General features: G+C 44.9%; 1 protein-coding gene across 1 annotated transcript in view; it reads right to left on the bottom strand.

Annotated features, from left to right (window-relative positions):
* Fyb2 (FYN binding protein 2) overlaps nt 1–13,057 on the bottom strand; it is a 96,858-nt gene that overhangs the window by 54,231 nt on the left and 29,570 nt on the right. Inside the window, exons 2-4 of the mRNA XM_051188015.1 lie at nt 8,178–8,925; nt 5,406–5,564; nt 3,310–3,343 (exon numbers count right to left, since the gene is read on the bottom strand). Coding sequence (XP_051043972.1) covers nt 3,310–3,343; nt 5,406–5,564; nt 8,178–8,925 — 941 coding nt within the window. The remainder of the gene's footprint in view (nt 1–3,309; nt 3,344–5,405; nt 5,565–8,177; nt 8,926–13,057) is intronic.

Genomic DNA, 13,057 nt, shown 5'->3' with positions numbered 1-13,057 from the left:
TAACACCTGTCCTGTCATTGACAAGACAAAGTCCAAACTCCTTAGCATGGTACTTAATATACAATTGTCTTCTCCTCAGTATCTATGGGGAAATGCTTCTGGAATCCCTTGCAAACACCAAAGGCTACAGATGTCCATATTGCTTTATAACACACTTAGTATGTATGCAGAACTTACACACCTCCTCCCATGCACTTACTTCACCTCTAGCTTATTAGCATGCTTAGTGTGGTACCAGTGTGTGTAAATGGCTTACACCATGTGCTCAGAGCATAAGGACAAACAAGAACATGTTTTTAATTCTGTCTCACCAGACAGAATCTATTCCAAACTCTTTTTATCTAAGGTGTACTTGAATCTATAGATCAAAACCCCACAGGTATAGATGGCTGGCTATATTTTATAATCTGAACATATCAATTATTTTTCCACATCAGGATATTTTATCTGTCTTTATTACCACCTATATTCAACACATTTTCCCCATCTTGGTTTTCGGTCCTTCATTTTTTGAGACAGGATCTCACTATGTAGCCCAGGCTGTCCCCGAACTTGTGTCAATTCTCCTGCCTCAGCCCTCTTAGTGTTTGGATTACAACCATGTGCTATTGTACCCAATTGAATTTCCATCTAGACTGTTTATCAAGTCATCCATCCATTAACCAGTGGCCCGTCAGGGCTGTGTGTTACCAGGAGGACACTCTGCTCACATCTCATTTCTATGTTACAGTATCATGACAGAGCCTAAGTAGACCATCCTAACCCCTGCTATGGTATAGGATAGACCTCAAATTAGTTCCTCTTCCACAACTCCATCTCTGAGTGCTGTAGTCCCTCTTTATCTCCTTTGCCTTTCATTCTTGTCGCATGTGCCTATGTCATAATTCACATATGGCAAAAAGTTCAGATGGGAGTTGTGTTCTAAAGCCAGTGTGACAGGGGAGAAGAGCCAAGATTGCTTTCATAAATCCTGTAGAAAGATAGTGCCACACAAGACACTGCTTCCCAAAGGACTCTCAGTGTCAAATGACTTTCTGTTGGTGTGGTTAAACTGCCAGAGAAGTCTTCATTTAGTGTCATATGCCCAACATAGTTATACTCGCTCTGAGATGTTTCCAGAGTGACAGCCATGAGACCAGCCGGACTCAGAGCACTGCAGAGGTACCCTGCCACTTTAATTGTCACTCTGGGCCTGTGACCACTGAGTGGCCAGTGCCAACCACTGCTAGAGCTTTCCACATTGTTTCTTTCACTGACCCATCTGCCACTCAACTCTTTCAAATGGACATTACACTAGGAATCTTGAGCTCATGAGTTAAATCTAGTATAACACAACCTGAGCCCGAGCCCGGTAGGACACGGCTCCCTCCACAATCCCTGGGTGTACAAGGTGCATCACAATGCTCCTGCCTGCTCTTCAATTCCATATCTAGACTGTCCACATTCTGATTCCACTCAGCTCTCTTGCTCCATAAAGACAGGTTACACCACACACCTCCTGTCCCCTCCTATAACATCTCTTCACTAGAACCATACCAAGCAAACATTCATCCTCAACACTGGACACAAGTGTTCCCTGTTCACCAGTGGGTTGAGTGGATTAACATCTCTACTTACCACCCTCCCTTCAACCCTCATCCTTCAGCATGTGAGTCTCCAGTCCCTCTAGTCAGACTCTGGACTCAGCCAGTGAGGTGCTTTTTTGAGCAATACATCGCAAGTGAAAGTGACCTGGGAAAGGCTGGGAAAGTGTGTTTATGCTGCTGTCTTGCTTGTCAGCTGCCCCAGAGAGGAGAACATTTCTATTTGGTGATGATGGTCAGCACCAAGTCTACAGGGCCAGTTCTAGGGCAATTCTCAATCAGCCAGCTTCCAGCTGAGCTGCAGACATGTGAGCAACTCCAGCCAGCATCACTACTAGTCTGATAACACATGAGCTATGCTGGAGTTCACATCAGCTGTCCCCAGGACTCTTAGTAATAGACCTCTGCTTTCCCTAAGTATTACTAATCTTGCAATGGAAGAACACTTCTCTAAAGACTTCCTGGTCCTCCTGAGGAAATGTGGCTGCTCTCTTACTGGTACAACCTCTGAATCACGTGCTTCCTGTGGAAGGCAGCATGCTTGACTACTATAAACATGTGATGGAAGACTTGGAATAGGCTCTTTGGCTGCTTGTGTCTCCTCCTAAAACTGTCCTTGCCAAGAGCATCTCTGCAGGGAGTGAGGCTTAGGAAAAACAGTTTGGGCACATCAGGATTAATCATGGCTCAGCCAGTGAGACACTGCTGAAGCTGAGCATCTGGAGCCATAAAATGAGGGCTGTAGTAGCAACTTTGCAGGCCCCAAGAGATGTGCCAAAGAGCAAATCCACACAAACCAGGAGGTTCAAGGCAGGCCACTTCAAAGGGCTCAAGAGATATTACTGGGCTGAGTAATAACTTGACTGTTCCATAACAATAGTCTCAGGAGGGCATGAGAAGTAGAACATGTTTTATCGTATTTCTTACTCCTAACACCACAGCCACCCTGAGCATCCTTTAGCCTCTTATTTGATTCATAACTAAGGGGGCCAATGTTATAATATACTAAACCCATCTGTACAATGAAGAAATACCAAATACTTCAGAGGACAGTTTTTGCAACTTAACATCAGTGCAGTAAAGTGCATCTTACTTAATCTTTTATTTAAAACCAAGAGTTGAGGCTGGAGAAACCCACAGAAACTGCTGACCCAAAAAAGGGGGAGCTCATGGACCCCAGTATGATATCTGGGAAACCAGCATAGGACTGACCCAGACTTCCTGAATGTGGGTGTTAGTTAGGAGGACTGGGCAGTCTATGGGGCCTCTGGTAATGGATCAGTATTTATCCCTAGTATATGAATGGGCTTTGCACAGAGAGGGATACTCCCTCAGCCTAGACACACAGGGAAGGGCCTGGGCCCTGCTCCAAATGATATGACAGACTTTGAAGATTCCCCCACGGAAGGCCTCACCCTCCCTGGGGTGCAGAAAGGGGATGGGGTGTGAGTTGGTTGTGGGGGGACAGGAGGGTGGGGGAATTGGGAATGACATGTAAAGCAAGCTTGTTTCAAATTTAAAAGAAAAAATTATCAAAAAATGACAGAAATCAAATAAATAAACAAATAAATAAAACCAAGAGTTGATGTTTGCTTTATAAGTCTGTTCTTCCTACAGCCTTTCTGGAGGATGTGTGTACTGGCTTTGGGCTTCTTGTCTGTGCTTGAGAAGGCCCATGAGTCTCCCCAATGGGCTGCACTCCTCCAGGAGAGGAACAGGTACTCACCCATCTGGAGGCAGAGGGCTCTCCTTCATAGTCACTGAAAGAGCAAGAGGCAGAAGGAAAAGGGGGTGTTGGTGTCAGGCTGGTTGAATGATGCTTCCACCCTAGTACCCATAGGACTGTCCTTATATAGCCACACATTCCTACACTTCATGGGCACTTTGGCCTCCTGAAGGACAGGAACCCCTGAGTAGGTTTAACCTCTTAATTGCTTGTTTTTATCACCCCGTGGCCTGGTGAAGAGAACTACTCAACATGTGTTCTCAATGACGCTTAGATTTACTGAGCATGCGCTGTGTGTCAAGCATGGTCAAGATACCCTCTCACAAAGATTCCACCAAGATTAGAGGTACCATGATCCCCCACTTCATAGGGCAGGAAAATGAGGCCCAGTGAGTTCCATGCTCAAACTGAAATGAGTACTGGTAAGGACCTGAGATCCACAAAGCCTGTTTCATTATAATAGACTTAGGGTTTTGTTCTAGATAGCCATCTCCGAGTTCTTTAATGTTTATAAAATCACCACTGAGCATGGTGGTACATGTTTTTATTTCACTCAGGAAGATCTCTGACCTTGGAGATAGCCTGGTCTATATAATGAGTTCCAGGACAGACAGGGCTACACAGAGAAACCCTGTCTCAAAAAACAAACAAAAATAAATAAATTAAAACAAATCACACAGTCTCCTCTGATGCAGACCTGGTCACATCACCACCATATACTTATGAAAGCTCAGTCCCTGCATGGGGACTTTTCTTAAAGGGTAAGGCTACAGGTGACTTGTAATGCAGGTCCTCAATGTATGGGCCCCCAGGCCAGCATGCCACTGTTGACATAAAAGGCAAATGCTCAGGAAGCACTGGGGATGAGTATTGGAAAGCCCTCAGGTGATTCTGATGCTGGCTACAGTATAAGAGCCACTGAGTGATGGAGGTTCAACTGTGACGTTGCCCAAAGCAGACAAATGAACAACCGAAGCCTGTATCAGCTCTGCTACCATACCATCTGCTGTGCTGATGGCCCTGACAAAATAAACAGCACTGCCTGGCACTGATAGCACAGCACCCAGAGTGTGCATTTACCTCGTGTTCACTGGGGTAGCAAGATGATGCTGAGGCAAAAACAGAAAGGACCAGAGGTATTCTCTTAAATAGCAGTGGGAGAAACAAAAAGGACACAGAAAAATGGCTTCCACGGCAGCAGAGATTCACAGCTAAGCACTGAGCCAAACTCCTGGAATCCAGTTGTAGAGAGGAAGGAGTGATGAGCAAAGGGGTCAAGACCATGTTGGGGAACCCCACAGAAACAGCTAACCTGAGCAAGTGGCAGCTCATGGACTCCAGACTGACAGCTGTGAGACCTGCATTAAGACCAAACTAGGCCCCCTGAATGGGGGTGTCAGTTAAGCTTAGGAAGTCTATGAGACTGCTGGCAGTGGAGCCAGGATTTATCCCTAGTGCATAACTTGCTTTTTGGAGTCCATTCCCTATGGAGGGATACTCTCTCAGCCTAAATACAAGGGGAGGGCTTCAGTCCTGCCCCAAATGATCTGACAGACTTTGATGCTCCGTCATGGGAAGCCTCACCCTAGTGGATGGGGGATGGGATAGGGAGATGGTATGAGTGAGGAGTGGGAGGATGAGAGGGAGAGGGAATTGGATTGGTATTACAATAAGATTGTTTTTAATTTAAATTTGAAACTTAATTTAAAAAAGAAAAATGGCTTCAAAAGATATATCACATCTTACAGAGGATGCAGGGCACAGGGGTCCAAGGGGACTCTTGTAAGTGTGTCAGGTCAAGCTTACACTGACTCCCCCATCCTCTCTTTTTACTCCTTCACTGACCGTGGACAGCACAGGTTGTGCTGCACACACAAAAATTTGCTGTTTCCTTGCTTGGAGACTTTTCATTTTCTTCTTCCTCTTGGACAGACTCCTGGTCTGCCACAGCTGTGTGTGTAAAAAGGAGTAATAATGTTCAGCTTCTTGGAAGAGCAGCTTGTTACATGAAGTAGGGTGGAGAGGGAAAGAGCATGTGGTCAAGGTCCCGGAATATGACTCTGGCAGGTGTAGGCAGGCCCTGTGCATCCTCTTACCTTCTTTCAGGCTCTTGGAGACAGCAATTGGCTGCCTGTGGAAGTCCTGGAGGTTCACAGATGGGGGTTTTGAAGGCTTCGGGGGCGGCGGACCGAGGATCTCAATGGGTGGCAGTGGCTTTATTTTGGGAAGCTGGTGATGCCTGCTCTCTGGCTTCTCTGAGTATGAATAGGAAAATATGTAAGGCTTTATTTACATTTGTTAGGTAGAACTGACCCCATTTGCTGGCCTCAGCCTCTCACCCCTGACTAGTCCCCCATCCAGCAGTGAGATCACTCAGACCCAAACACACACCTGCTTACATCACTGTCTCAGCATGGACCAATCACTGACGTACTATTTCTGCACAACCTGGACTCACAGTTCTAGATTCTTTACTCAGCCACCGGCCCTGTCCTACTTCTCAACCATCAGTGCACACATCTTCCAGCAGCTTCTCAGTGTTCCAGCACTGGCTTTAAAAGCTGTCAGTGACTCGCTCATATCTGAGATTTTGTGTCTACCCCTCCTGACTGTGGGATGTGGACTCCTTCTTAGCAAGGCCCACTTGTTATTTTAAGGCTGAACTCCAGAGTCAGATCCCTAAAAAGCCTTCTTGCATTTCCTGGAATCAGGGCTAGGACTAAGACTCTCTAATCTGCACCTTCTGGTGTATTGCTAATGTTGCTGCATCTGTGCCATGGTTGGTGGGCTTCTGTGGGGACCCCGTGACACTTCTCCTAGCTTAGAGGGGAGGGGCTATGGTTACTCACTGAAACAGACTCCTCAAGTGCAGGCTGAGCAAATAGCATGGGACTACAGAGTAGGAATTGATGGCAGCACTTCCAGGGCTCTGGCTTCAAGGGCCTTAGAATCTGTGAGTTTCGTGTCTTAGGATTTTCTAAACAGATCCAGTAATAGTGTGTCTTTCTGCTTTCTGTATTCACGAATACAACTCCAACAGGAAGTCCATGATTATACATGAAAATCATATGTGACATTTGACAGAAAAGGACACAAAGTTTTTTTAACAAATAGGGCATTTCCATTCAATGCCGTTGTTGTCTATACAGGTCTAAACTAAACTAGTAGACTGGGCTTCCCATGAGCCTCTGAGAAGTCTGTGCCCTCTGCAGGCTTGGATGGGAGGGAAGTTTCCTTCTTGCCCTCCCATTAGATGCCACATCTCCAGAAGCTCAGGGCCAAATTACTCTCCTCTTAGGCTTTAGCCGTATGTTTGTTGAAATGTTGGGAATTGTAATCATAATAAAACCAAGAAGATGACATAGTAAAAATTACATATCAATCATTAACTTAATACTCACTCCAAGCCCCAGGCATTGTGCTAAGATAATCTACAAGGTTATCCTATTAAACTCTCCATAGTGTCACTTAGAAGATGACCCACCCCTCTTTGTTTTTTTCCCATACATCTTTTCCATTCATCTTGTTTCTAACCTTTCATCGGTCCCTATTAACTGTATTCTAGGCGTTATTGTGGGAGCTGGAGCTAGAACCAAGAACAGAAATAAATATAGTTCTGTTCTGGCTTTAGGAATGTTCATCACAGTAAGAGGAGATTAATGACACATAGGATCAAACAAAAGAGAGAGTCCTGGAGTTCTACCTGGCATGTAGACCATAAGCTGGTGAGTTAGGTGAAGAGAAGTCAGAGATGCAAGAACTAACATGTGAGGCCATTAAGATGATAGTACTTTAGTCTCTATTCTAAGTACAAGGAGATGCCATAGGACTATGTGAGGGTGATCCATTCGTACATTAAGCCATCTGTCCATCCGCCTGTCCATCCAATCAATCAACCACTAAATAAATATTTTTTTGGAGACTTAACTTGATCTTGTTCTTAGGTGATAAGGTGGTGAGGAGAATAGATTTTTGCCCCTGAAAAGTCTGCCTTTACAGAGGCAAACAAGTGTATGGCAACTTACTGGGGAGAGGCTAAGGCCGTGAGAAAACCAAAGAAATGCAAGAAAGCCCAAGGGCAACAGGGACAGCAGAGATGATTTAAAGAGTCCGCCCAGAGCAGGCGCCACTGCAACAGAGGCTGTGAAGGAGGAAGGGATGGGTGGATGGACTGATGTGTGCTAAGACCTGGGTAGAATTAGCATCTTATATCTAAAGACTACATGGCCAGTGAAGCAGGAGACAAGGATGGAGAAGCAGGCAAGGCCAAGCTGTGTGAGGCACTGTTAGAAGGTCAGGCAGATTTTGAGCCACAGGATGATGTGATCTGACTCACTTAGAGGCTTACCAGGTCTGCAGCAAGGAAAACAGAACATGGGATGGGGTGGGGGTGGGGGGAGTCGAGAGTGTCGAGCAAGGAGAGCAACTGGAAAGGGTCCAGTGAGAGAAAAGTGTCAGAATAGGGCTAGAAGATTGCAGTATTCATTCCTCTTAGGCTCCTAGCCTGAAAATGATGGTTTTTTTTTTTTTTTTTTTTTTTTTTGAGCTGTTTCCTACACAGAGAAGACTGGTGATGGATTTGATTCATACAGAACATACCAAGCTTTAAGAAGCTTATAAATCACCCATGCACATGCAGCTTGTGGTAGAACGAGCTGGGATTCAAGTCCAAGTACAGCCAAATAGTGTCACAACGAAATTCTGGATCAAACGCCTATTTAAACCCGAGACTGCAATTTAACAGGTACGCTGCCCACAGCCACACTCTACTTCTATTGTAAAGTCTGCACACACTTCAAGTCTGCAGGCTTGGGATGAGAAAAACACAATGGTCTTGCCTCCAGTCCCACTGCGAAGGGATTTCTTACCTGGAACCAGGCTAGTAAGCTCACACTCATAAACATGCTGGCACAGGCTACTCCTGGGGCTCCCTTCAGCACTAGGGCTTCCTGTCCCTTTCCCGTCATGCTGAGGACATGGCAAAGGGGAGACTTCAGAGGTCACAGGTGATTTTCTCTGGACCATCAAATGGCTCTGGAGAGGAAGGGTCTGGACTCCTGCTACCTGTGGGCTCTTCTTCGGTTTTATCTGAGCAAGCCCCATGGTTTTCTGGCCTTCCAGATGGGAAGTCCTAGTCCCACAGTTGGTAAGGGGCGAAGCTGGGGACATGTCACTCTTCTGGGATGAAAATTTCTCCCAGTTCCAAAGCTTGTATTTGAAGCTGCTGCTGATCATTCCTTTTTCCTCGTTGGATGCCTCTGCTCTCGATTTACTCACATCCAATGGCATGGCAGCTTTCTGGGAATTTTGTTCAGGACACCCAGCGGATTTTTCTGGAGGTCCTGAGGAACTTGAATTCTTTTGACTGTCACCTCTCTGGGCCGATTTCACTTTCTGGCTTTTAGAAGGCTGGGATACTTCGGTGGAAAAATAAGAGAGGGGTCGATGGTGGTGGGATGAGGGGCACTTCCTGCTAGCCAGATTCTGGGGTGACTGTGTATGTCCCCTGTCGTCCTTCCGAGAAACACCAGATGGCAACTTGATAGGTCCTAGAAGAGGTGGGGCATCAAACTTTTGAAATTTGGCTCGAAGTTCCTTGAAGTTTTTTACCCCTTCCTAAAGTACAAAGAAGAACAAAAGTGTCTGGTTACCCTGTGAAAATGTGCATTGTGATTGGCCAGCTGTGAAAGGTCTCCAATGGCTGATGTCACAGAATTGTCCCCAGGTGAGCAATATTAGTCTGTGTTGCTGCTGTCTACTTGAGTGGGTGAAATCATTTCTCCTTCTTAAGTTTGGTTATGTTGGATGCTCTCATGGCATGGAAGGACCAATTAGAGACAGTACTAGCAATTGATCCTAAACTTCTCTGTGTCTTGGTAAGACAGGGTCTCACTATGTACAGCCCTGCCTAGCCTGGAATTCTATGTAGACCAGGATCACAGAGATCCACCTGCCTCTGCCTCCAGAGTGCTGGGATTAAAGGCGTGTACCTCCACATCTGTCTGATAAGCCATTTGATGGCTTCTCTCTTAAAAAAAAAAAATAGTTAAAATCTGCTTTGGCATTGAACAATGCTCTTCATAATATCGTCTCTTTTTGCTCAGGAGACAATGGAATTTTTTATCTCCACACAAACAACTAAAACACGACTAGTCTTACACCAAATGGATTGTTTACATTATGGAGCTGGTGACCTTGACCTCCTACCATCCTGGCCTACTTGGGTCACAAAGTACACTCCCATCTGCTCATCAAATGATCCCTTGTACTTCCTGGTTGGTTTCAAGCTCACTTTCCATCCATCAAGACTGCCTTGGAAAGACCAGTAGGGCCATCAGCTTCTCTGCTTCCTTGATGCCCTTGTAGCTCTTTATAACTTGGCTGTTGAATTTACATCCAAATTCTGACTCTGCCCTTTCTCATCCAGGCAAATCCTATGTGCAACCCTGTCTGAACTTCACAAACACTAGAAGGATTGGGGTTACTATGCAGAAAAGTGTCCAGTAGAAGGCCCAACACATAGTAGGACTATGATAAATAAAAGCCACAAGAGGCCAGATAATATTCTTGGGTTTGTGATTCCCTTTGGAGCACAGCTCAAAGTTAGCATATGAAAGGGTTCTGGTAATGGTTGCCCAGGCTTAGGGCCTAAGGTAGAGGTGGGGAATAGAGAGGGTACACTACACAGGGAGCTGGCTGTTAATCCTGACAAACAGGCTTGGTACTTTTCTACTGTCCCACCTGCTCACTTATTTGGATAAACACATCTGGCATCTTTTGCCTGCATGGGAGAGTCACTTCAAATACTAAGAGCCATCATTATCCTCTCCTGATCACATTTCAAGTTTTTTTTTCTTTCTATTTCATGTACACAGACCATTGCCACGGCAGTGGGCAGTGACTTTGATTTTGCCAGTTGAGGGAATGCTGTGTGACCTTTCTTCACCATGTTTACAGTTGACTCACACCTGCTCCCTGAGGGTTTAGGAAGGGAGGGAATTTGACAAGCAGCAGGAGGCAGGTGGCTGCAAGCTAGTTGGTGAGTTACCCATTGCTATTTCCCCTCATCTCACCCCCACTACACACCTCCACCCCAACACACGCTTCTAGTTCTTTCTCCAAATTGCCAATGGCTCATTTCTTATACTTTTGTCAACAGGTCATCTCTATGTCCCCTCTCCTGATGTGACAGAAGCCTGTACTGGGAGTGGCATTGGGGATCCTGAGTGCGAAGTCTCGGCTTAGTCCTTCTCCAGCCAGGTGCCCTGTGAGATCCTTTTTATGACTCTAAGCCTATTTTCTTACTATAAATTAGGACTTATTCAGGTGGCTAAGTAGAAGGGTTAGGAGTTCAAGACTAGCCTGAGCTACTCATGGAGACCTGTTCTTATAAATAGTACAGGCTGGTCATGGTGGTGAAAGAAATGTGCTTCTCACAACAGTTCAGGGTCAAAAAAGATACTGGATATACACACTTTACAGTGAATAATCTTAACACAAAGTACATGATCTTAGCTATTGAAGGATTTCAGTTTAGTACCATAAAGAAAAAATTGACACTGTTGTACAGTCTCCAGTACTCTCCATCTTACAAAACAAGACTCTCTGCCCAGCGAGCAATGGCTCTGCATTCCCCTCCCATTTCAGTTCCTGACTCTCTGAGTTAGACTCTTGTGGGTATTTAAAAAAAATGAAAAAAGAAAAAAACCCAAAAAATGAAACCACAGCATTTGCCTTATTGTGACTGGTGATTTAACTTAGTACAATACCCTTAAGATTTAGCCATGATATAGTAAGCATTAGAATTTCCTCTCTTCTAGCCAGGGAAGCTAGCAGATATGTATAGTCTCACCATTTGGAGGGTCAAAGCAAGGAGGACCCTCTGTCAAGGCCAGCCTGGGTTATCTACTTAGGTTCTTTGTATATTTTAGTTACTGGGAATTAGGCTTCTATAAACACCATTTTGATGTTCTGATTTCAGTTCTCTTGGGTGTGTCCCCAGATGTTGAATCTCTGGATGATACAACAACTCCATTTTTAAGTTGTTAGAAACCTCCATACTATTTTCCATGGCAACCACATCATTTTTACAATCCCACCAATGGCACACAGGATTCTTATTTATCAACATACTCACCAACCCTTCCTTTTCTAGATCAGCCATCCAAATAGGTGAGAACTGGCCAGTGGTTGCTGGTTTTGAAGTAATGGAATTATGAGTTTTTTCTTTACTATCTGGAGTTATGAGAATTATAGAGTTATTACTTGGTAGAATGTAATCTTCGTTGGAGTGATTGTGCAAAGCCTTAGGAGGAATCACAATTGTGCATTTGATAGCTTTCAAACCAAGGACCTCTGCAAAGATCACTGGTTTAAGGTGGGACAAACTTGATTATACTTGGTTCGTTTCTTCTTTTGATAAATGTGCATTAAGTGCCTACTATGTAGACAAGACATGGTTTTCAACAGTGAAAGCCTCTGACCTCAGATTATCATAATACACTATTAGGGAGATACAGAGTATAAGTAAACACATGAGAAAATCTTAGCGGCAGGGACTAGATGGGGAATTAGGTAGATGCTACAATGGTGTATGTCCCTTCCTGATCTTCAATGGTCCCACAGAGAAAAATCATTGCTTTGCTCAGTCATACACCAGAGTGGGTGTTGACCTTGGTGATCTTCAAAGCCACTTCAGCATCATGCTGTTTCCTTCTCCCTGGTATGCATGGATACAGATATGATTTGGGCTTTTCTGTTTATCATTCTCTGACATTTCAGAGCTGAGGAGGTAGGCTGGGAGCTTCTGGCTGAAACCACAGCCCATGTTTATGAACCCCCACATACTTGTGGGCTTAAGGGTCTTCAGCCTACAAGCTTCCCTGTCTTCTTGCTATTGCTACAACTTGGAAGCCTTTCCCATTGATTTGAAATGACTTAGTTATGGCCTCTTTGCATTAACTCTGAGATCTTCTAATCCTTCATTTACCCAGCTGTTAGACAAATCTGTTTCACAACACAAATCTGATCATGTAAGTCCCTTACATGCTGAAAATCCTTCAAATTGGATTCCCCAGGCTCTCAAATCAGCTAGAATACATTTCCTGAGCATTGCAACCCATCCTGACTCCTCTCCTGAACTCTCTGACCCCACTGGACCCCCTCCCCAGCAGACTGCCTTGTTTCTCACTCACCACATTGCATACAGTGCCACCTCCCATCTCTCTACTTACAAATGTACTATTGCCTCTGCCTGGAATGCCCATCTTCCTCCTAATTCCTCAAGTTAGCAAATCTGATTCATACCAGTTTAAAATATGTATTGCTTGCATTCTAGGAGCTAGACACTGAAGTTATATCTATACCAGTCCCTTTCTGACTCATGAAATGAGGAAAACAGGCATCCGTGAATGGCTGCAATGTACTACAGGAAATTATTACACTCATGGCACAATAAAGGCTTGGAGATGCAAAGAAATCTTCCTGGAGATGACAACAGCCATCAGTGGGGGCGAGGATCTAGAAAACAAGAGCCACAGGCCCAGAGGTGTGGAATAGCATGCCACAGATGGAAGAGCAGACAATTCTACTCACTGTTGCTCTCAGTGTGAGGGGGTGAGGCTGCAAAGTCAGTCTTCTAAGTGTACCCGAGGCAATCTTTAGAGCAGGCAGCATGACTGGTGGTTCCTAACCACTGAAGAGCAGAACACAATCTACAACAGATACACCTTTTTTGTCTCCTCTACAC

This window comes from Phodopus roborovskii, unplaced genomic scaffold (genome assembly GCF_943737965.1).
Source record: "Phodopus roborovskii unplaced genomic scaffold, PHOROB, whole genome shotgun sequence".
NCBI lineage: Eukaryota > Metazoa > Chordata > Mammalia > Rodentia > Cricetidae > Phodopus > Phodopus roborovskii.
This window is presented reverse-complemented; position numbering and strand designations above follow the sequence as displayed.